This window comes from Rhineura floridana, chromosome 9 (genome assembly GCF_030035675.1).
Source record: "Rhineura floridana isolate rRhiFlo1 chromosome 9, rRhiFlo1.hap2, whole genome shotgun sequence".
Lineage (NCBI taxonomy): Eukaryota > Metazoa > Chordata > Lepidosauria > Squamata > Rhineuridae > Rhineura > Rhineura floridana.
The window spans coordinates 91,481,751-91,506,762 of NC_084488.1; the positions used below are offsets into that span (position 1 = coordinate 91,481,751).

At 38.7% G+C, this 25,012-nt stretch overlaps 2 protein-coding genes across 2 annotated transcripts in view; both read left to right on the top strand.

Moving 5' to 3' along the window:
- Positions 1-19,432, top strand: part of LOC133364552 (collagen alpha-1(XXV) chain-like) — a 244,550-nt gene extending 225,118 nt beyond the window's left edge. Inside the window, exons 3-4 of the mRNA XM_061585423.1 lie at positions 16,678-16,722; positions 19,357-19,432. Coding sequence (XP_061441407.1) covers positions 16,678-16,722; positions 19,357-19,424 — 113 coding nt within the window. The 3' untranslated portion in view covers positions 19,425-19,432. The remainder of the gene's footprint in view (positions 1-16,677; positions 16,723-19,356) is intronic.
- Positions 19,433-22,999: 3,567 nt separating this feature from the next.
- LOC133364551 (collagen alpha-1(XXV) chain-like) overlaps positions 23,000-25,012 on the top strand; it is a 234,213-nt gene continuing 232,200 nt past the window's right edge. Inside the window, exon 1 of the mRNA XM_061585422.1 lies at positions 23,000-23,020. The gene's annotated coding sequence lies outside the window, so the exon portion shown is untranslated. The remainder of the gene's footprint in view (positions 23,021-25,012) is intronic.

Below are 25,012 nucleotides of genomic sequence, written 5' to 3' on the forward strand. Positions count from 1 at the left end.
ATCAAGTAGGTGACAGCAGCTATTTCTGTGTTTGCCAAAATGAATATTTGAGCTTGCTCTGTTCTGCTTGCTAAAACGAAATGTAACATCTCCACTTAAGAAGATTATCTCCCCAGACATGCACCCTCTCTCTCTCTCTCTCTCTCTCTCTCTCTCTCTCTCTCACACACACACACACACACAGACACACATTCAAAGCAGTAGGACTTGTGAGGGTTTTTTTAATCAGTGAATCACAGAATGCTAGCGTGAGACCCATTTCCAAGTATGAATTCTAGTGATGGACAGCTTTTTCCTGGCTCCTGTTGGATTGAGTTGGATGTTAAGTGGATGTATTTTAAAAAAACCAACACTGAACTAGCTGTGTTATTTTCCAAGCCAAGAAGCTGCAATGGTAGTAGCCCAAGAAAAAACCATGTTTTTAATGGCCTTATTTTCTGGCATGCTACCAGCATGCTGGAGAAACACAGGAGGGAGATCAGATCTTTTTGTGCGTGGTCAGATTGTTGCAGATACAGACACACTGTCTCAAAGTGGAGAGGGGTTTGGGGGATCCAAGTGGATAAGTAAGCCAGGAATTGTTTGCTGGGGTCTGGTACTGCTTCCCCCTTCTTTGGAGTGACCATTATGAACCAGCTCATATCTAGACCTGAGCAGCTGCCCTCACAAAAAACATTTCCCAAGGGAGACTAGGGCAGCACACAACACTCTACAAGCACACCAGAGAGAGGAGGAAAGAGAGAGACAAGAAGTCCTGCTTCTTTCTTCCTTTTGTTTGAGGACTGCTACTTCAGTTACCCTGGCAAGCTACATGTTATTTTAAAAAAGAAGGACTGGGGTTTGGAAGGACTCAGTAGGAATGATGAAGTTTGGGAGGTGAGTGGGCACAAAGAAAGACATTCTTGTTCAGTTTAGATTTTAATCTGAGCCAGGGAAGAATTCAGGGACTTTGTAATGTTCATCTCCCTCTCCCCCTCCTCTCTTTTTAATCCATAGAAACATACAAACATTGGAGGCCCCCAAAGGCTATCTGGGCCAGAGCCCAACAAGTTTTGCAGCATGCCTAGTAAATTCCAGAAGTATGAATATATTACTGTACTATACTATAATGTACTGTACTATAATTTGTTAAAAGTTTATTTTTCCCAGGTCATACATAATATGTGTTATAGAGTATGGATCTGTATAACACAGAAGTACTTATACAATGTTTCCTTGATTTCATCTTTTATTTTCAGAGGAAGCCAAGAAAACACACTCAGATACTGTCAAACTCTTTTAACAACTATGAACTCAAATACATATTTACATGTTTACAATTTTTTAATTGAGATATAAACTTTGGCTGTTATATTTGATTGATATTTCCTTAAAATTGTAAGCTGGTACGTCCAAATAATGTTGCTTGCTTGGGAGCAATCTGGCCATTTATTTCAATGAGAGAAAGTTAAAAATGTCCTTAAAACTTCTGCTTAAATTATTGGATCTCTTAGGTACTGTCTTTGGCTGAATTGCACTGTTTTAAGAATCAGGACTATTTGTTAGAAATATTTGTTCACTTCAGAATTAACTGTGAGATATATTCTTAACTGTGTTGGTTACCAGGAATATGGCACCCTGATTCTAAATAAGTACATTCTACTTGACCATGACGAACAGAGCAATTCTGTGGTGGTGTTGAATTTGGTGGCAGAGAAGCCCCCGCTCCCACTTTGGAATTTTTAAAATTGATATTGACATTAATGGGAAGGAAAAGAACTATGCTAGGCTGGCACAAGTTTTCACTTCTTAAGGGATATAGGTAGCATATTGAGTGCCTTAGATCTGGTGGCTCATCAGCCTTCCCAGCATGCCCCAACACACAAATGTTGACTCCCGGGCCGGCGCCAGGTGTGACTGGACCCTTGGGCACCAGTCTGCCCCGGGGCCCCTGCTCCAAGCCCCCCCCAGACCGTTCAGGGCCGCTCCATCTACCTCTTCTCTCTTTCTGTGAATGCCCTGTGTGCTGGGCATGCAGTTAGCTGTCATCAGCCAAAATGGCAGTGGAGGCTTCTCTAAGGGACTGATACCCCTGCCGCCATCTTCATTGGTGGCATGCATGCATGCTACACTGCATGCGCGCACATACCTGTCATCAATCAAGATGGCGGTAGGGGCATCAGTCCCTTAGAGAAGCCTTTGCTGCCATCTTAGTTGATGGCAGCTGCGTGCACAGCATGCAGGGCATTCACAGAAAGGGAGGAGAGGTAGGTGGAGCTGGTGGGCTTTGAGGGCCTGCACTGTACGTAGGGGGGCTGGGAGCTCTGTCTCTGCAATCTGCGGCAAGGTCAGAAGTTGACTCTGCCAAGGATCACGGAAGGGGAGTGCTACCCCCACACCCTAAAGAAGGACCCTTCAGGGGAGCCTCTGGGTTGCAGGGACCCTTGGCTAGGGCCTGACCTGGCCACCCTTTGGCGCTGGCCCTGCTCCCGACCTCACTGGAAACACCACCAGGGGTATTTGTGTGCTGTTGGAGCATTCTTTCAGCGTTGTGGGAACTTTAAGCAGAGGTCTAAATGCTGCCTCTTTACTAGTGAACAGGATCCTTCAGCTGGTCAGATGCCAGCCGGCAGGTTGTAGGATAGCAGCATTATACTTAAAAAAAAAAAAAACAGATCCCTATTTTCATTTTTTCATTGAAATAATATCTTTTTAATTTGCAATAACAATCTTACTATACATAATGTATGTTTCAGTAGAGGCATTGTTTTAGTGGTGGCTTTACAGGTGCAAGGAGAGCCAGTGTGGTGTAGTGGTTAGGGTGTTGGACTATGACCTGGGAGACCATGGTTTGAATCCCCACATAGCCATGAAGCTCACTGGGTGACCTTGGGCCAGTCACTGCCTCTCAGCCTCATGAAAACCCTATTCGTAGCGTCGCCATAAGTCAGAATCGACTTGAAGGCAATACATTTACATTTATTTACGGGTGCAAAATACCTTCCTCACACTTGTTCCAGCTAAAACTTGCATCTGACCATCTTCTGGGAGTGCTAGTGGAACTTCCTGTTTGGATTGACTTTTTGTGCATATAATCAGACTAGTTTTTAATTGTACTGTAATCAAGACCTTGGTTAAAGAGCAATATACAAATGAAATAAAATACATACTTGGACCTTCTCAGTGGTGGCCCCCGAATTGTGGAACAATCTCCCTGATGAGGTACGCCTGGCGCCAACATTGTTGTCTTTTCGGCGCCAGGTTAAGACCTACCTCTTCTCCCAGGCATTCTAGCATTTTAGCAATTTAGTATTGTAGTATTTAGCATTTTAGTATTTTTAGTATTTTAGTATTTTAGTTTAGTACAGGTTTTTTGGAAATTTAATGAGTTATGTTTTAAATTGATTAATGTGTGGTTTTTAAATTGTATGTTGATATTTTGATGTTGTGAACCGCCCAGAGAGCTTCGGCTATGGGGCGGTATAAAAATTTAATAAATAAATAAATAATTTTTGCTGTTATATTTAAAGCTAAGATGTAGAACAGTGGTTCTCAATCTTTATGAGTATGGGACCCCTCTCTGTAATCTCAAAAAATGTAGTGACCCCACATTTTAATTGTTGCTCCTCCTCCTCCTGCTCCTCCTCCTCCTGCTCCTCCTGCTATTCTGGCCATGGCTTGCATGCAGGTGGAGAAACAGGCAGAAGAAAGAGAGAAATCCACCTGGCAGGAAACTAAAGCCCAATAAATATACAATAAATTTAAACACACAGTTCATGGAAGTCTATAGGCAAAATCAAAATAGGAGCAAACTTGGGCGCCAGGGGTGGGCGAGTGCAAGTGGGCAGAGAGAGAATAAAGAGATAGAAGTAATGCGAAGGGAGGGGCAGTGTTAGAGGGAGGAAAGGTGTGTTAAGTTGTGGGTGGAGAGAGATTCAGTGGGACAGAAGAAAGCAGCAAGTAAGAGGTGGCAGCAGCTGGAAGAATGTAAAGTAGCAGCCACAAGGGAGGGAGGGCACTTGGGACATGAGGGCTGGGAGGGGAAAGAGGGTTGGAGTAAAGTGTGCTGTGTGTCCATTCTAGGTGCTTCCTTTCTTGGAGTGACCTGTGGTGGCAGTGAGACCTCAAAACAAATGCACATACTCCTATTCCTCTTCTTTCTCTCACTCCCTCCTCCTGTCCACTTATACCAAAAGGAGGGTATCCCATGGGAGGGAAAAGAGTGAAGTAGATGGTGAGTGTGAAGTTAGAATCCTCCTCAACCGCTGCCTCTTTCTTTCCCTCTCTTTCTGAGGCAAAGGAGTGAGGAGTGACCTCTCCTTCTTTTCTCTCCATCACCAGCCCCCCAATCACCACCACCTTCAACTTAGCCTGGTAATGGCCCATGTGGTTCTACAGAAAAATGCATAGGGAGGGGAGAATGTGCTGTTGCCTGCCTCTTTCTGTGTCATTCGTATTGCAGGAGTCTGGTGGGTTGTGGGAAGGGGTTGCAAGAAGACCAGAGGGGCCCCCTCCCGTATACACACACACACCTCCCACTCAGTACACGCTTGCGGCCATGTCTGCGCTCTACTTCTGCTATTGCGGCTGCCGCCACCAGTCCGCACAGCATGCAAAGGCTGGGGCTACCCTTCTCCATAAGGGGTTAAGGAGCTGGGAGCTCAGGAACAGCAATCAGCAGCTGGTCTTCATAAGGAGTGGGGCGAGGAGCCGGGAATGAAAGTCACTAGCACTTGCTCAGTTTGTTTTAGCTGTCCTGAATACTTTTTTTAAAATAATAATAATAATAATAATTCCTCTCTTGGCTCTTCGCGGCACCCTCCAGGATGACTTTCTGGTCCCTTTGGAGGTCACAGACCCCAGGTTAAAGAACATAAGAACATAAGAAGAGCCTGCTGGATCAGGCCAGTGGCCCATCTAGTCCAGCATCCTGTTCTCACAGTGGCCAACCAGGTGCCTGGGGGAAGCCCGCAAGTAGGACCCGAGTGCAAGAACACTCTCCCCTCCTGAGGCTTCCGGCAACTGGTTTTCAGAAGCATGCTGCCTCTGACTAGGGTGGCACAGCACAGCCATCACGGCTAGTAGCCATTGATAGCCCTGTCCTCCATGAATTTGTCTAATCTTCTTTTAAAGCCATCCAAGCTGGTGGCCATTACTGCATCTTGTGGGAGCAAATTCCATAGTTTAACTATGCGCTGAGTAAAGAAGTACTTCCTTTTGTCTGTCCTGAATCTTCCAACATTCAGCTTCTTTGAATGTCCACGAGTTCTAGTATTATGAGAGAGGGAGAAGAACTTTTCTCTATCCACTTTCTCAATGCCATGCATAATTTTATACACTTCTATCATGTCTCCTCTGACCCACCTTTTCTCTAAACTAAAAAGCCCCAAATGCTGCAACCTTTCCTCGTAAGGGAGTCGCTCCATCCCCTTGATCATTCTGGTTGCCCTCTTCTGAACCTTTTCCAACTCTATAATATCCTTTTTGAGATGAGGCGACCAGAACTGTACACAGTATTCCAAATGCGGCCGCACCATAGATTTATACAATGGCATTATGATATTGGCTGTTTTATTTTCAATACCTTTCCTAATTATCGCTAGCATGGAATTTGCCTTTTTCACAGCTGCCGCACACTGGGTCGACATTTTCATCGTGCTGTCCACTACAACCCCGAGGTCTCTCTCCTGGTCGGTCACCGCCAGTTCAGACCCCATGAGTGTATATGTGAAATTCAGATATTTTGCTCCAATATGCATAATTTTATACTTGTTTATATTGAATTGCATTTGCCATTTTTCCTCCCATTCACTCAGTTTGGAGAGATTTTTTGGAGCTCTTCACAATCCCTTTTTGTTTTAACAACCCTGAACAATTTAGTGTCGTCAGCAAACTTGGCCACTTCACTGCTCACTCCTAATTCTAGGTCATTAATGAACAAGTTGAAAAGTACAGGTCCCAATACCGATCCTTGAGGGACTCCACTTTCTACAGCCCTCCATTGGGAGAACTGTCCGTTGATTCCTACTCTCTGCTTTCTGCTTCTTAACCAATTCCTTATCCACAAGAGGACCTCTCCTCTTATTCCATGACTGCTAAGCTTCCTCAGAAGTCTTTGGTGAGGTACCTTGTCAAACGCTTTTTGAAAGTCTAAGTACACTATGTCCACTGGATCACCTCTATCTATATCCTTGTTGACACTCTCAAAGAATTCTAATAGGTTACTGAGACAGGACTTTCCCTTGCAGAAGCCATGCTGGCTCTGCTTCAGCAAGGCTTGTTCTTCTATGTGCTTAGTTCATCTAGCTTTAATAATACTTTCTACCAGTTTTCCAGGGACAGAAGTTAAGCTAACTGGCCTGTAATTTCCGGGATCCCCTCTGGATCCCTTTTTGAAGATTGGCGTTACATTTGCCACTTTCCAGTCCTCAGGCACGGAGGAGGACCCGAGGGACAAGTTACATATTTTAGTTAGCAGATCAGCAATTTCACATTTGAGTTCTTTGAGAACTCTCGGGTGGATGCCATCCGGGCCCGGTGATTTGTCAGTTTTTATATTGTCCATTAAGCCTAGAACTTCCTCTCTCGTTACCACTATTTGTCTCAGTTCCTCAGAATCCCTTCCTGCAAATGTTAGTTCAGGTTCAGGGATCTGTGAAGACAGATGCAAAGAATTCATTTAGCTTCTCTGCAATCTCCTTATCGTTCTTTAGTACACCTTTGACTCCCTTATCATCCAAGGGTCCAATCGCCTCCCTAGATGGTCTCCTGCTTTGAATGTATTTCTAGAATTTTTTGTTGTTGGTTTTTATGTTCTTAGCAATGTGCTCCTCAAATTCTTTTTTAGCATCCCTTATTGTCTTCTTGCATTTCTTTTGCCAGAGTTTGAGTTCTTTTTTATTTTCTTCATTCGGACTAGACTTCCATTTTCTGAAGGAAGACTTTTTGCCTCTAAGAGCTTCCTTGACTTTGCTCGTTAACCATGCTGGCATCTTCTTGGCCCTGGCGGTACCTTTTCTGATCTGCGGTATGCACTCCAGTTGAGCTTCTAATATAGTGTTTTTAAACAACTTCCAAGCATTTTCAAGTGATGTGACCCTCTGGACTTTGTTTTTCAGCTTTCTTTTTACCAATCCCCTCATTTTTGTGAAGTTTCCTCTTTTGAAGTCAAATGTGACCGTGTTGGATTTTCTTGGCAATTGGCCAGTTACATGTATATTTAATTTAATAGCACTGTGGTCACTGCTCCCAATCGGTTCAACAACACTTACATCTCGCACCAGGTCCCGGTCCCCACTGAGGATTAAGTCCAGGGTTGCCGTCCCTCTGGTTGGTTCCATGACCAACTGGTCTAGGGAATAGTCATTTAGAATATCTAGAAACTTTGCTTCTTTGTCATGACTGGAACACATATGCGGCCAGTCTATGTCCGGGTAGTTGAAGTCACCCATTACTACCACATTTCCTAGTTTGGATGCTTCCTCAATTTCATATCTCATCTCCAGGTCTCCCTGAGCATTTTGATCAGGGGGACGATAGATCGTTCCCAGTATTAAGTCCCTCCTGGGGCACGGTATCACCACCCACAATTCTGTGGAGGAGTCTGCCTCTTTTGGGGTTTCGAGCTTGCTGGATTCAATGCCTTCTTTCACGTATAGAGCGACTCCGCCACCAATACGTCCTTCCCTGTCCTTCCGATATAGTTTATATCTAGGGATAACCGTATCCCACTGGTTTTCTCCATTCCACCAGGTCTCCGTTATGCTCACTATATCAATGCTCTCCTCTAAGACCAAGCACTCCAGTTCTCCCATCTTGGTTCGGAGGCTCCTAGCATTAGCGTACAGGCACTTGTAAGCAGTGTCTCTCTTCAAGTGTCTTTGGCACTTGTGGTTTGGCCTGTGGTAATTTTGCTCTTCTGAATTTATATCCTGTGCCCCTGCTCTCACAATGCCTACTTCTAGGCCTACCCCTTTTAAAATTTCATCATTTATTTGGTTTTTATCCCAGGGGGGATGTTTATTCCGAACCGGACCTTTCTCAGCTCCTGTCGGGTTTCCCCCCTCAGTCAGTTTAAAAGCTGCTCTGCTACCTTTTTAATTTTAAAACCACTGATGTAGAATATACTGTACCTTTCTCAGAACCCTCATGATAGCAAGGAATTAAAAGTATAAATACACAGTTTCTGAAATTAGATTGATAAATGTTTTCCCCAAATTGTTTAAAATACCTCTCTAGAGGGTCAAGGAAACCACCAGCTCTTGATGTTCTACTTAAAATATTGAATACTTTATAAGTAGCTATTGAGTTCAGCTACTGTACAATGGTTTTTCTTCATCCTATTTGGTTTCATTAATCTTCATGATACCAGTTTGTTCCACTGAGATGTCACATTCTTTTAGAGGCTTGAAAACTGAAAGTGACATTTAAAGCAAGAGGTTTTCTCTTAAGAGCTTTGCATGGATAAAATATTACTTGGCGCAGAATTTGCAGACCATACTTAAACAATAATTAATTGTTTAGAGATTAATTGGTGACTTTTTACGTTGGACCAGTAAGTGCAGTACAGTTGTGTCTGTACATGGGACATTTATCCTGAGCATGGAAAATGTTGGAAGTGGGGCAAGAGCAACTCCTGTTTTGTTCTTTTGTTTAAGCTCCAGAGGGAAGATAGAGCTAGGGTCCTCCAGATGGATAGGCTTTGTTTACCTTTTACCTGTGATGCTCTGACTGACTTCCTTCTGTTGCTAGACTGTGATGTCTTTAGGGAAGCTTACCTGCCCCTCCTCCTTCTGCCCTTTCCATTCCTTTGTCCTCCGGCTGACCAGGAGAGAGGAGACTCCCTTTGTCTCTGCTCTCTCTCCGAGCATGGGGCTGACTCCTACACCTGGGAGTTATGCCTCCAACTTAGCTAGTTAGTTAGAACTAGGTTTGCCTTTACTATCTACTATGTATTTCTATAAATAAAGTAGCTTTTCTTATTTTACTAAGTCTCAAGTCACAGTGATGCTGAAGCAGGGTAAAAGCCTGCTTTCTTAGCCAAACGCACGCACACGCTGGCACACTCGCATTTTAACATCTGCTGTTACTCTCTGCTGCTGTGGTGCTGTTTTTAAACGAAATTAAGCAACACAACTACACACAGCACAACAGAAAAGACATGGGATTCTGCTGTAAGACCCTTGTGCAAGCTGATACCCAGAACACATACATAGGGAGAAAACAAAGAGTGGACTTTTCAATGCTAGATTCTACAGAATGGTACACTTAGGTATCTTATGCAGAAAGGTGGCTCAATGTTCATCATTGTCCTCTTCTTATCCTGGAAGAGCATTGTTGCCTTAAAAGGAAGAAGTAGGTTTTATACATTATCCCTTGATGCTTAGCCACAAAATGCAGTTTGCCAGCTCTGATCATTTTGCATGGTGAAGTAATACTAATAACAGCCAATCTACTCCTTATCATATTTTAGACATTATTAGTGATGCAACATTAATTAATTGTTTAGGGATTAATTGATGAAAACTGTTTTCATCGACAAAATTGTCCCTGATCAACCAGGTAGGAGCTCTATCTAGAAGGATACAAGCATGCAAGAACAGAGATCTAAAAGAGACCAGGAGCAACCATTTTATTTTCTTCGCCATGCACCTGGAACAATGCTATATTATGACTTAGCATTTGTTCAATCATTGCATTATGGGCTGATATGGCAGCCTGGCTGAGCTGCTGATAGCTGCTCTTCCTGGCCGCATCAAGCAGCTAGGAAAATTTATATTACAAAAAGAAGAAAAAGGCTAAGAAAGATGCTGACCATCTATACTGGTAATCCCTCCCCCTCAAAGTGTTACAACGTTTGCCTAGGCCCTGTAAAATTTGGGATTCTTTCTTCTAACTACTACAACACACATCAAGAATGCACCCTCCCATAAAAGGCTGATGCTTTCAGTCTAGTCCTCCAGATGTTCCTGGATTGCAACTTCCATCATCCCTGATGATTGGCCATGCTGGCTGCAGCTGATGAGCGTTGGACTCCAACAACATCTGGAAGGTTTTTTTTTTTTTATAATTTTTATTCAAATTTTTCCAAAAACAAACAAAACAAAGTCAAAAAAACATAACAATACAACAACAAAAAATGAAAATAAAATAGTTGACTTCCGATTTGTCACAGATCAGCTATAAGTATATAATATACATCAAACCTGTCCCTTAATATATACATACAGAATCCCTTTTCTCCATAGGCTGTCTTAATTAATCGTCAAATCCCAGTATCATCATTTTATTTTGATCTTTCAACAAAAAGTCCAAGAGAGGCTTCCATTCCTTAAGAAATGTATCCGTCGATTTTTCTCTAAGTAAACATGTCAATTTATCCATTTCTACTAAGTCCATTAATTTCAATAGCCATTCTTCCATTGTTGGTGTTGATTCCATTTTCCACTTTTGTGCATATAATAATCTTGCTGCCGTAATCATATATAATATTATTCTTCCATATTTCTTTTCTATTTGTTTATCCATAAATCCCAATAAAAAAAATTCTGGTTTTGACTGAATATTTATCTTTAGAATTTTTTGCATCTTCCTACCTATCTGTGCCCAAAATGATTTTGCCTTTTTACATAACCACCACATATGATAAAATGATCCTTCTTGTTGTTTACATTTCCAACAAACATTAGAAACATTACTATACATTTTTGACAACTTTTCTGGAGTCATGTACCAACGGTACATCATTTTATAAAAATTTTCTTTAAGATTATAGCATAGTGTAAATTTCAAACCTTTTTTCCACATATTTTCCCATTGATCCATTTGTATATTATAACCAAAATTTTTTGCCCACTTTACCATACACTCTTTTACTTGTTCTTCCTCCATATCCATTTTCAATAAGAGTTTATACATTTTCGCAATTATATTTTCATCATTTGTACACAGTCCTATTTCAAAATCAGATTTACTTATTTCAAACCCATACATTTTCTTGTCCATTTTATATCTTTCTAACAATTGTAAATAGGCAAACCATTGAAAACTATATCCTTCCTTTGTCAGTTGTTCTCTCTCTTTCATTGTATATTCTCCATGTACATTTTCTAATAGTTCTTGATAAGTTAACCATTTCTTTTTTCCAGCCATTTCTCTTCTATAAAACGCTTCTTGGCTTGAGACACATAATGGTATTTTCGAATAAAACCTTGGTTTATATCTATTCCATATTTTCAACAGAGGACGTCTTATAAAATGATTGTTAAAGTCTACATTTACTTTTACTTTGTCATACCATAGATATCCATGCCATCCCCACTTCAAATTATGGCCCTCCAAATCCAGTAGTCTTTTATTCCTCAATAAGATCCATTCCTTTATCCAGACTAGACAGCAGGCAGCAAAATAAAGTCTCAGATTTGGTAATCCCAGTCCTCCTCTTTCTTTGGCATCTTGTAGTAATTTAAATTTGACTCTTGGTTTTTTTCCTTGCCATACAAATTTAGAGATATCTTTTTGCCATTGTTTAAAAGGTAAATCAGAGGATATTACAGGTATTGTTTGAAACAAAAACATCATTCTCGGTAATACATTCATTTTTATCACAGATATTCTACCCATTAATGACAGTTGTAGTTTATCCCATTTTAGCAAGTCTTTCTTAATCTCTGTCCATAATTTTTCATAATTATTATGAAACAACTTTGAATTTTTATTTGTCATAATGATACCTAAATATTTCAACTTTTTCTCTATTGTAAAATCTGTCTTGTCCATTAACTCTTTCTGTTCCCTTAAAGTTAAATTTTTCACCAACATCTTTGTTTTTTGATTGTTGATCTTAAATCCTGCTAACGGTCCAAATTCTTTTAATTTGTCCATCAATACATTAATTCCTTCCAAAGGATTTTCTAGTACAATTATCAAATCATCAGCAAATGCTCTCAATTTATATTCTTCTTTTTTTATCTTTAATCCCGAAATTCTTTTATCTTGCCTTATATCTCTAAGCAGCACTTCTAAGACCAGAATAAATAAAAGAGGAGATAAAGGACATCCCTGTCTTGTACCCTTTTGTATTTCACATGAATCCGTTAAATCTCCGTTAACAATTATCTGAGCCTTCTGAGATGTATAAATCGATCTAATCCATTTTATAAAATTGTCTCCAAAATCCATTTGCTCCAAAACCTGAAACATAAATTTCCAATTCAAATTATCAAATGCTTTTTCAGCATCTAAAAAAATCAAAGCTGCTTGTTTATCATTTCGTTGTTCTAAATATTCCAAGACATTCAAGACATTCCTGACGTTGTCACGTAATTGTCTTTTAGGTAAAAACCCTGATTGATCTTCCTGAATAAATTGTTGCAATATTATTTTCAATCTTACTGCCAAGATCATTGTAAAAATTTTATAGTCATTATTCAATAGAGATATTGGTCGATAATTTTTTGTTTTAGTTAAATCTTGCTCCTCTTTAGGTATTAATGTTATATTAGCATTTTTCCAACTATCCGGTATCTTTCCCTCTTGCAGAATAAGATTCATTGTAGACTGTAAAGGTAGTAAGAGTTCTTCCTCCAAACATTTATAATACATTGCAGATAACCCATCTGGTCCTGGTGCCTTTCCTAATTTAATTTTGTTTATAGCTTCAGATATCTCTCTTAACGTAATAGGGCCATTAATAGCTTGTCTCTGAAAGTCTGTAATTTTAGGCAAATTCTGTTTAGATATATACTCTTCTATTTTTTCAGATGGAATTTCCTGACATTTGTACAATGTTGAATAATATTGATGAAAAATCTTTTTAATTTTTACATTATCTGTCAACGTCTCATCTCCTTCTTGTATCTTTAAAATGATATTTTTTTGACGTTCTTTTCTTAATTTATATGCTAACCATTTCCCAGGTTTATTTGCAAATTCAAAAGTCCTTTGTTTAGCAAAATTTAGTTTTCTTTCAATTTCTCTAACTGTCAGCATTGATACTTGCTTCTGTAACATTTTGATTTGATTTACAATAGAAACTTTAGTTGGATTCTTTTTCAATTCTTCCTCTTTTTGTTTTATTTCTTCCAAAATTAATTGCATTTTCTGTTGTTTCTTTTTTTTTAATTCAGAGTTACATTTAATAAGATATCCCCTCATAAATGCCTTACTTGTATCCCAAACGATATTTTCACTTGTTCCTTTATGTAAATTATGTTCAAAAAACTCTTTTAATTTCTTCTTACATTCTTGTACTACTTTGTCATTCTGTAATAAAGATTCATTTAGTCTCCATCTAAATCCAAGATTTTTCTTTTTTAAAGTTAATATCACAGGGTTATGATCCGAAAAAGTTTTTGGTAATATATCCATTTTAAAAGTGTCCTTCGCTAAAATTTTAGACATCCAGATCATATCAATCCTCGAGAATGTTTTGTGTCTTTCTGAAAAATAAGTAAATTCCTTTGCATTATCATTTATATATCTCCAGGTATCCACCAATTCTAAATGTTCCATCAGTTCAAAGCAAATCTTCGGTAATTTACCCTGTGTCTCTTTGATATTTTTTTCAGAAAGCCTATCAATTTTTGGTGAGATTACCCCATTCCAATCACCCATAACGCACCAATGGTCATATGAAAACTCTGACAATTTTTCCATAAGTCCTGTGTAAAACCTTGTTTTATCTTCATTGGGGGCATAGATACCCACTATCAAAATGTTTGTACCCTGTAGAGTAATTTCAACCCCCACAAATCTACCACTATCATCCAGTAATACCAATTTAGGAAGCAATTGTGGGTTAATGTAAAGAACAACTCCATTTTTTTTTTTGGTCCAGCCGAAATAAATTCTTCACCCAAATTTTTACAAATCAAATATTTGGAATCTTTCTTCTTAATATGAGTTTCTTGTAAACAAATTATATCCAATTTTAATTTTTTCAAATAGTGAAACACTTTCTTTCTCTTCTGCGCCGTATTAGCTCCATTTATATTCCAAGTTAGATATTTGTAATCCATCTTTAAGCGTGTATTTTAAAATGTGCCTGATGCTCCTTTTAATCCATCATCTTCCTTTCCTTCCTCTGCATATCTTTGTTGACTTTGTTCCCCAGGAATTATATCCATATCTTTGAGTTTATCTTCATCCATATCTTTTGAAGCTTTTCTCAAGAAGTCCCTTGCTTTTTGAACAGTATTCAATCTATATTTCTGTTGTCTGAATGTAAAGATCACTCCTTCTGGAACATCCCATCTAAATTGAATTTTGCGTTGCTTAAGTTTCTCTGTAAGGAAAGCATATTCTTTTCTCTTACGTAAAAGTCTAATAGGAATTTCTTTCATCACCAGTATTTCCTTACCATCAATTTTAAAGGTATTTTTAAAGTGTTGCTGTAATACCATATCTCTGGTCGTCTTCTTTATAAAATGAACAAGCACATCTCTTGGAATTTTATTCATTGTTGCATATCTGGAATTAATTCTATACACTTTATCTATTTCAAATTCCATCCGATCTTCATTCAAATCCAGAAATTTTACTAGAGCATTAACAATTTTATCTCTGATGTCTTCACCTGTTTCCTCAGGAATTGCACGGAATCTCAAACAATGTTCTTTATTTTTCATTTCAGTCACAGCCATATAGTCCAAGTTTTTTTCTAATTCCAGATTTAATATATCTGTTCTATTCTCCAAGATTTGTACCTTTTCTTTAGTGTTTTTTGCATCCTCCTTTATTTGCCCAATTGTCCCTTTAATCTCATCCACTTGTGTTTTAATATAGTCTTTTATATCTGTCAATTCAGTTTTCATTTCCTGTTTTATATCATTAATCCCTTCCATTATTTTTTGAAACATATCTGGGGGTATAACCCCTTCCTGTGGATCAGTAGAACTTCTTCTTCGCTCCTGGGTCTTAGTTGCTTTTTTAGTTGTCATTTTCAAGAAAAGCCTTTAATTTCTGATATTAATCACTGTTCCAAAACCTAGAGGCAGTCTATTTCTTTTTTTTTTTCCTCCACCAACAAAAAAGTTAATATTCCAGGCCTGTTATTGAAGTCCAGCCAGCACAGCACAGTTCTTATCTACATCCAAGAATGCAAAACAATTCTGGTTGCCAACACCAAACAATTAGTAACATATACGAGCAGCAGATTCGTCCAAAAAGAAATAGTCCAAAGAGAAAAATAGTCCAAAATATAATAATTACCTCTCATCCGTTTTTAAACTTTAAAACTCCAAATTCAGGCCAGCTTTTTGTCGTAAAAAAAGTATATAAGTTGTTTACATTTTCTTTCTTCCTTAATTATATTTAAAAGAGAAAAAGTATGACTCACCCAGGTTTCTCAGTTGCTGATTCGTAAACAAATCCCTTTTATTGTAGTAATTTAAGCCAAATGATAAGATTTAGACAGAAGTAGGCTCGCTGGTTAAGAACGTTTTTTTTAAGAAGAGAAAAAAAACCGCTTCGCTTTTTTCCAGTACAGCTTGCGTGGAAATCCTGACTCCGTCTTCAGCCGATCGGCATGCCTTCTTATCTCAGGGATTTCCTGATCAATTCCAGCCGCCGACAGCTCAACGAAGTCTTGTGGAAAATCTGATCGGTTCTCCTATACCTTGGAGAACATTTAAGCCAGTCCAAGATTCCTCTTGGCTGGCTTTTAACCTGAAAAAAGCTTCCTCTGAGGCAGAGCTCCCTCAGAGACAACCACCAGCCAGCACTCCTTCCGGGAAGTCACAACATCTGGAAGGTTAAGGTCCCCCATCCCGGCTAGAGAGCCAGTGTAGTGTAATGGTTAGGGTGTCGGACTATGACCTGGGAGATAAGGGTTTGAAATCCCAAGCAGCCGTGAAGCTAGCTGGGTGACCTTGGGCCAGTCACTCTCTCTTAGCCTAACCTATCTCATAGGATTGTTGTGAGGATGAAATGGGAAGGGAAAGAACCATGTATGCTGCCTTGAGCCCCTTGGACTAAAGATGGCATATAAATGTAATAAATACATAATAAAATAAAACAAAGAGATCTCAAGAGGTAAAACATAATGCCTGCCAGTATTTCAGATCTAAGTTTATTTATGGTCTCAGCTTGTATAAAAAATATAAAAACTTCTGAGGCCTTGCTTCTGGTTCCTTTACTGTTCGAGGTATACAGGGCAGGTACTGGGAAGAGGCCTTTTCTATGGTGCCACTGTGACTCTGGAATTCTCTTCTGGCTTTCTGGCAACAAGCAAAGACTAATTCATTATAGGTGGTCTGAATTACTTTCTTTTGGCTAAAAATTGTAAGCCTGCAAGCAAGGTTTTTTCATTGTTAATAGAGTATTCTATAGTGCACATTGTTGTTATTAAAACGTCTGAGACATCTGTATTATTGTTTAAGGCTGCAGTCACTTGCACACTTACTTAGAATAAGCACAGCTATACTCAGTAGGACTTACTTCCAAGTAAATGTGTAGTATTGCTCTCCACATCTGTTTGGCAAGCCAAATTGTACAATGGCATAAAATAAATAGTGCCAGTGGATTTTGTCAAATGCCTTTGCAACATTTTGTCTGAGGAGTGGACAGGCAAGAAAGATCATTAGGAGGCATTTGTAGCTGAACCTTGATGTCACTGATCCTTTGTTGGTTGTCGCTTCAACCACATGTATGTATTAATCAGGATTACTAATTACTAATCAGGAACTGTTTGCTTTTCAGGTCCTCCTGGTAAACGAGGCAAGCGAGGAAGAAGAGGAGAGATTGGTATGTTTTAGATTTAAAAGTAATACTTGTGATGTATGTGTTTTCATCAGCACCTGGCTTATTTTGTGAAAGCATGCTTGCTGATTGTTTGATTTACTGATGTCTTTATACTTAGATTTAGCATGCAACAACTATGTTCACTAGGTCTGAGAGACTGATACGGGGGAAAAGTAGATATTTTAGAATATCGTTACTTTCTTTCCAGTTATAGTCTCTCAAACCTAATCTAGGGAAACATATTTGTTTGGATTCAAAGCTTGCTTTCCACTAGTAGAAGGCCTCTTCTCATGGAAGGGCTGTTTCTGACTTCAAGAAGAACATTTCTTAAGAAAAATGACCCCAAATTCAGATAAGTTCTTCTGTGTGTGTAAGACAAGACTTTGTAGAAGCTTTTGCATGATGCCTTTGGCCCACTAGTTTATAGACACCTTCGTAATAGACCAAGTTTTTCACATTGCAATGCAACCGTCTCATACCTTTTGGTGGTGCACAGTGAGAAGTCTTCCACTAATGTTTCCACAAGAGTTCATGAAACAGCACCAATATATTTTCCCCTTCCACTCAGGATTCTTGGGATCCAAGTCATTGCAATTCTTGCTGTACATCTTCAAATTAACATTTGATACTTTGGTAACCAGAATATTGCAGTATAAGTATTTTTTACTGTAGACCCTCACTATAATGCAGGAGGTGGGGGACACACCCACAGTATAGGGCTTCTGTGTTATCATGAAAACTGCACTGCAAGGGTTAAAGCCAGTGAGTACTAGCGTACTGGTTCCCAGAGAGGCAAAAAAATCCAACATGGCTAAGGAACTGAGTGAGAAAGAAGCAGAGAGGGAAAAACAAGTTAACAAAAAATAAGATTCCACAGACAATAACCTAAGAACTAGAAGAAGACTGGAGAGATAAGCATCCCTTAGGGAAAAAAACTCCAGGAGGAAAAAGGGCAGGAAGGAGGGGGCCATCATAAATAGATTTTTAAAAAGAATGCTAAGAGGAAAAAAAGGCTCAGAAACAGCTAGGGGAAGCAAACAGAAGACTCACCAAGAGCAAGGAGCACAGAGGATGAAAAAGGGTATATATTGTTTTATTTGGGGGACATGGTTACACCTGCAACATATCTGATTCCGCTATACAGTAGGGCCCCGCTTACTGGCATTGTGTTTTCCGGTTTCCACTGATGCAGCAGCTTTCAATGAGGGGAAATTCCCCATTTTAAGGCCGTTTTTGTGCATTTGTGACATTTTCGCGCAACGCGCCCCATTATTTTCAATGGGTTTCGCTTTACGGCAATTTCCACTTTATGGCTGCAGTCCGGAATGGAACCTGCCATATAAGCAGGGCCCGCCTGTATACTGAGGTGCCTTATACAGAGGTTCTACTGTATTATCATTATTTATATCCTACTTTTACAAGTAATTTTTCCAGAGACTTAAAAAAGAAAATCATAGTTATAATAGCAATAAAAATAGAGATTAAAATCAAGTAAAAAATGTACAAAACATAGCAAGTGTATACTTTAAATTTTCTTTACAAAGGTCATAACTATGGTTTGCTGCAACAAACCAACTTAAAACCATAGTTTATGAAGTTTGCTTCTTTTAACAAACCATAGTGAAGATTAACTGCTGTTTGGGGTTTGGAGAACATGCTGAACTGCAGTTGCTTCTAAAACAAAAGTTAAAGCTTTCAGTTACCTCTTCACAAACAGACCAGACGAGGAGAAGAGCATGTGAGCCCAAGACAGCTCATCTTCATAAACCATGAGTTGGCATCATGTGCAAATGAGCCCCTGTTATTTTGGCATTAACATTTCAGTAGCTCTTGGGGCCCTTACATATCATAAACACATGACACATGTTTAACAAATGAAACTAGTTTTCTTTCTGTTAGAAAAATATCCTGTGTTTTGAAAAAAACCCTTTAGAACCATTTACCAACATCAGTAAATTACTTTAGTTAACTACACAGTAAAATTTGATGGCTACAGCTGCTTCTCTTAATAAGCCTGAAAGAAATATTAGATGTGGTTTGCAGACCTTTGATAACATTCTCAAGAACATTTGTACAAATATCTTTTGAGTGTAAATCATTGGAAAAATGTGCCAGTATTGCTTCACACAGTGTGACATTTTTAATAGGAAACATTTTATAAGTGGGCGTTGAAATGAGATGGTGATAAAAGAAAGTTTGGTTTCTTTTGGTTTAGATATGTGACTAATAGAACTTGACTGCCTTGCCAAAAGTAGAAAGGATGATAGCAGATTCAAGAAAGTGTGCCTTGGTGCAAAGGTTAAATGCAAGAGGGAAAGGAGAGGGAGTTACTATGAGTCAGAAGGTTGCAGAACTGCATGTGTCAGAAAAACTGTAGATAGAGATGTGCTTGTGTGAAGTCTGGGAACACAAAATATTGTGTACGATTAATATGAGGTGGTTTGGCACTCGATGCAAAATAATAATCCTTAATGTTGCATGAGAAGAGTGAGATTCCTCTGGTGCCATCAAAGAAAGTTTTATGGCATCTATATGCCTTTCAAACTGACCATGTTTGGATTCTGTATATGAATATTTTTTCCATTTTTGTAAACTTACATATATTTGTCTTTCTTTCCTTCTCTTTTCTTTTCACAGGAGCTCCTGTAAGTACAACTGATATACTATTGGATCATCTATGTTACCAAGGATGGGGCAGATTTTGAAAACTGGTAAAAACATTTGATGTGTTAAATGTATCAAATACCATTTAAAATACATTCTTATTTATTATTAGTCTGTTTTAAACATTAAATATTTTTTCAAAAAACTTTATTTTTACACTTGAAAGCTAAACATTTTACAACAATATGGGAAGTAGCATATTTTTATTATTATCATTATTATTATTAACAATTTATTTATACATTACTGTCTAGCTGAAAAGCACCCAACACAGTGAACAGTATATTAAAACGAAATATCCAGTAGAGTACAATAAAAAGGCATAAATCAATTAGGAAGCAAAACAAGATAAAACACCAAAATCTGAACACAGGAAACAAGAAGAAAGCTTTTCCAAACTAGAGGATTAAAACGTGCTCTCACCACCCCTATATCCCACGTATGTTGGGGCTAGATACCTAAACGGACAATTACCACCACCACCACCATCATCATCATTATTTATTTATTTATATAGCTCCATCAGATGCGCATGGCACTGTACATAAAACAATAAAAACAAGTCCCTGCCCAAAAAGGCACACAATCTAAGCAATTACAATTAGAAGTACTAAAAAAGCTCATCACAACTAGAAGATTGGTCTCACCACCAACCTTGTTCTAACTATTCAGGGGTTAGAGTATTTTGGAATGGAGCAGCAAGTAATATGTAATACACCGATTTTCTTTCTGGTGCCATATGTTTTGGTATTGTTCTGGCCCAGCTTGTACAAAAAAAGGGAGGGATTCCTTTCCCGTAGTGGCGGTGCAGATGTGTACCCCTCCCCCATGCACCTCCCATAACATGCAATGCAACAGAACATCCAATTTCATGATTTGTGTGATTAGCAGATGAGAAAGTTCATGGAAACAAGATTACACTAAAACCAGAGAGCCCTTTATGGGAAGAGTGTGATAGTGAAAGGTGCAGCAGTCCTCCAGCATGGGAAAAGAAATAACAGGTCCACTGGCCAGGGTTGGCATTGTTGGACACTTGCCATGGCCATGCCTTCTGCCCTTCCTGTTCCTCTTTGTTGTTCCTTCCTGTGCCCTTTCTGTATGACTGAGCAATGAAAAGAAGAAAAGGAGCAGTAACCTCCACATGCCTTACCTTCTCCCTTTTGGGAGGTGGCGTAGATTGAGCTACATTTGAATGGGCAGCAGCCACAATGGCGAGAAGGGGAACAAAGTCCACCAAGACCATTTTGCCCAAAGGGACCTACATGGCATTCCGTTGTTTTAATGAACTAGGACATATGCATATACCACGAAGGCCTTATATGAGACTACGGAAGGCCTTCTAAGAGACTAGTGGTTAAATTTTGGAAATACAACTAGGGATATCTAAGTAAACTGAGAATTTTGGAGTCACTAGTATCAAGTGAAGATTATTATTATTTTATGACAGTTCATAACAATGAGACTTATTTGGTTAAGACTGGAACCTTCATTTGCCAGTATTTGCCCCCAGAGGGTTTTTGTATGATTAACAGAAAGGTTAACACAGGTGTTGTTGGGCTACACCTTCTCTCATACCTGACCATTGTCTGTGCTGGCTGGAGCTGATGGGAGTTGGAATCTAGCAACATCTGGAGGGCCACTGGTTCCCCACCTCTGGATAAAGAGTACCATTACTCTGGGAACCTCCTATTCCATCTGATAGATCCTGCCTGCTCAACATGCCACACTCGGCCCGATCTGCACTATACATTTAAAGCAGCTTTCCCCGAAGAATCCTGGAAACTGTATTTATTTATTTATTAAATTTATATCCTGCCCTTCCTCCCAGAAGGAGCCCAGGGTGGCAAACAAAAACACTAAAAACCACTCTAAAACATCTTAAAAACAAAATACTTTAAAACATATTAAAACAAATTATATTTAAAAACATATTAAAACATCTTTAAAACATTTTTTTTTAAAAAAACAGCTTTGAAAACATCTTAAAAAGCAATTCCAACACAGACACAGACTGGGATAAGGTCTCTGCTTAAAAGGCTTGTTGAAAGAGGAAGGTCTTCAGTAGGTGCCAAAGAGATAACAGAGATGGTGCCTGTCTAATTCCGTAGTTCCCTAGGGAGAAGGATTGATCATTAAACCACTCTGGCAACTGTAGCTCTTAGCATCCTTAACAAACTACAGTTCCCACAATTTTGGGGGGAGCCATGACACGGGATTTGGGCTCAAGCTCTGCCCTGCAATGAGAACAAAAGAGATAAGTAGATTTGGACACAGCAAAATTACAGGAAGTGAGACAGGAACTTTCTTCAAGCTACCAGAGCCCATTCCTTGGAGAAACCTGTGTGTGTGCTGCTGCATTACAAAGACAGTAGCAGACATGAATAGTAACTAGTATATTTGGCCCTAGATTTGTTTCTCAAAAAATAATTCCAGGTAATCTTTTTTCCTCCTGTTCTCATACTATAGACAAAAGCCACGTTTATCACTGGTTCTTTATGATTGTTTATGATGTGTAACTAAAGTGTTTGACTTAGTGGGCTTTCTGTCATCTGCAAAGCACCTGCTGCAACCTAAATCTGGTGCAGGAGAGCACATATCTGTAAGCTGAACATGGCATACTGTGGACTTTGGTTGACCCCCATCCACGCTGCTGTCCTATTTAGCTGAACCTGGGTTACCACAGGTGCTTTGCATATGTGTGTGAAATCACTGTTGGTGATAGTCTTGAAGATAGCATCTTGATTAAAAAATATATGGTTTCTTTGTTTCTTTCATATTTCCTATTTATAGGATGACATTGTCTGTTTTAAGTTAATACAGTTGCAGTCCTTGTTGCACACTTGTTTGGAAGAAAGCCCCATTGACTTACTTCTGACATGTCATGCATAGAGATTGCTTTGCCATTCTATAGAAAATCCTAACTATAACCATAGTTATTGAATGATATAAAATATTTTTCAAAAATAAAAGTAGGTAATTAAATGGTTATAATGCTTGGATTTTCATGTGGTGTTATGTTTCCCATTAGAAATTTTGGATTTTTAAAAGGGTATACATAATTTGAGTGTCATTTTATACATTCAAAAGTGTAATGCACATAAATTCAGATTGCCTTTTGAATGTGACTATAAGTTACTAGCCTAAACAGAAAAAGATAACCGATTTTAGCACATAGTATAGATCATAAATTAATCTTTTTGCTTTTGAAATTTCCCCCTATATTATTATGTGTTGTATTCCAGAATAACATAAACACATTTGAGGACTCATGAGCAGAGAGAGCACACTTTGGGTGCAACTTAAATCCTGCCATCAGTTCTGTTTGTGTAAATCCCATTGAAATCATTGTGATTAAGGAGTAACTAAGCTGTAATATTATGCACCTCCTTTAATTCAGTGTGATTTATTTTTGAGTGAACATGCATATTCTGCAACATGGTGTTTTGTTGATATAAATGCACTTTTCAGTGTAAGAGAATATAACTATTTGTAAAAGGAGACTAGTAATGCAAAGTTACATTTCCTGTTAATGTACAAAGTATGGTGTAGTGTCACATATCACTGTCTTTATGCCTAATGAGTATCATCCCATTTCATCTCATTCAACCAGGGTCAACCAGGGCGAAATGGCTACCCGGTAACTGTCGTACCATATATTTATGGAATGCATGTATCACTTTCAAAACCATTATTTTCTTAACTATCTTTGTGTTTGTCTGTGGCTGAATACTATGGCTGAATAAGGAAATTTAAGCTTCCCTGGTGTATTCTGCTGAATTCAGAATGAAGTATTTTCTGTATTTCACTTATCAAATCTTTACATAGGACCTAGTAAGACTCATTCCATGATATATGCATGGAAGACAATGCAACAATTGTTTGAATTTCTGTTTATAGAACATGCACATGCTGGAATGGAGACATAATTTTTCATCATAATTTAAAACATTACCTAAAGTACATCCATCTTGCATATCAGTTTTTTTATTGAATTGCGATTTCTTTGGGCTACTAAATCTATAGCTCTACAGCTGCAAAAAAGGCAACTTAATTCTACACATCTACAGCAAAGTTAACTCCACTGCTGTTTGAAACTAGCAGCTCGTTATAAAGCCTATTAGGAGAGCAAATTTACAATAGTACAAGTAGCTCACTTTTGCACCTTTTACAATGGCATGTTTATAACTATCTGAGAAACTTAAATATATGAAATAATGCATCCATCATGAATAAGACTGTTAAGGAACTACTAACCAAAGATACCTTTTCATGTGTGTGATGTGTCAAATGTCATCCAAGTTCAGAATATTAGATGCATATCTATTACATATGAATGCATATGCATCTAATGATTTGAAATAGGATTTTCTTATATAATAATAAGAGCCTTGCTGGACTAAACCAAAGACCTATCTAGTCCAGCATCCTGCTGCCCACATTGACTAAGAAGATGCTGGAGGGAAGCTCACAAACAAGATATGAGGACAATAGTCCTCTTTCTCTGTTGCTCCCCAGTAACGCGTAGTCAAAGGCATGCTGTCTTTGATCCTGGAATATAGCCATCAAGACTAGTATTCTTTGATAGCTTTCCCCTCCATGAATTTGTTGTTTAAAGCAATCTAAATTAGCTCAGCATATTCTCTAGGAGTGAAATCCATTGTTTAAGTACGTGCTGTGTGGAAGTATTTTCCTTTATCTGTCTTGAACCTCTCATCATTCTCATTCATTGGATAACTCCAGGTTCTAGTATTATGCAAGGGGGGATTTCTATAAATCCATATTAATAATTAATAAATATTCCACTTAAGAGACGACGTTTTGTCCCTAATGGGTATAGGGGGAAAAACCCTAAATGAATGTTTTACTGCATGTACACACATTAGAAATCTTCTACTAGTCATAGCTTCCCAAGATATGTAGAGGCAGTAAAACAGAATTCCCCTCCTTAAGAGGTGCTCCCTAATGACAACTAGGGATGGGGAAGAATATCCACTAAATCAGACTTAGTACCAGATTTTGACATAATCCAACAATCTGCTGTCTTTTCAGACATTGATTTCTTGTGGTGGGCCGCTGCTGTCATGGGTACAGGCTTTTTTTTAAAAAACAAACACAATCCTCTCTGAATGTTACATTATTGTCTTCATAATTGGCTTTCCTCTAAGCCAGCCTTTCCCAACCAGTGTGCCTCCAGATGTTGTTGGACCACAACTCCCATCAGCCTCAGCCAGCATTGCCAATGGGAGGCTGATGGGAGTTGTGGTCCAACAACATCTGGAGGGACACTGGTTGGGAAAGGCTGCTCTAAGCTAATGCATTCTTAACTGCTGTCTAGGTAGTAATGATCACCATTTATATCCATTAACCTCCCTTCTATTTTAGGTGACTTTCTGTCTAATTGATATGTAAATAGGAAAAAAAAGATAGCATAGCATAAGCATTTTCATAAGCATGTTCATTACAAATTACATGGTTTTTTTCGCTTTGAAGAAATCAGCAATTGCAAAAGCGAATGGGAACAAAAAAAGGGTGGATTGGCAATGAAAGCTGGATTCTCAGAATTGAAGAGGATCAGAATTAGGCAGTGAACTCCAGCCCTAGTGACAAATACCAAGGTGCTTGGCAGAGT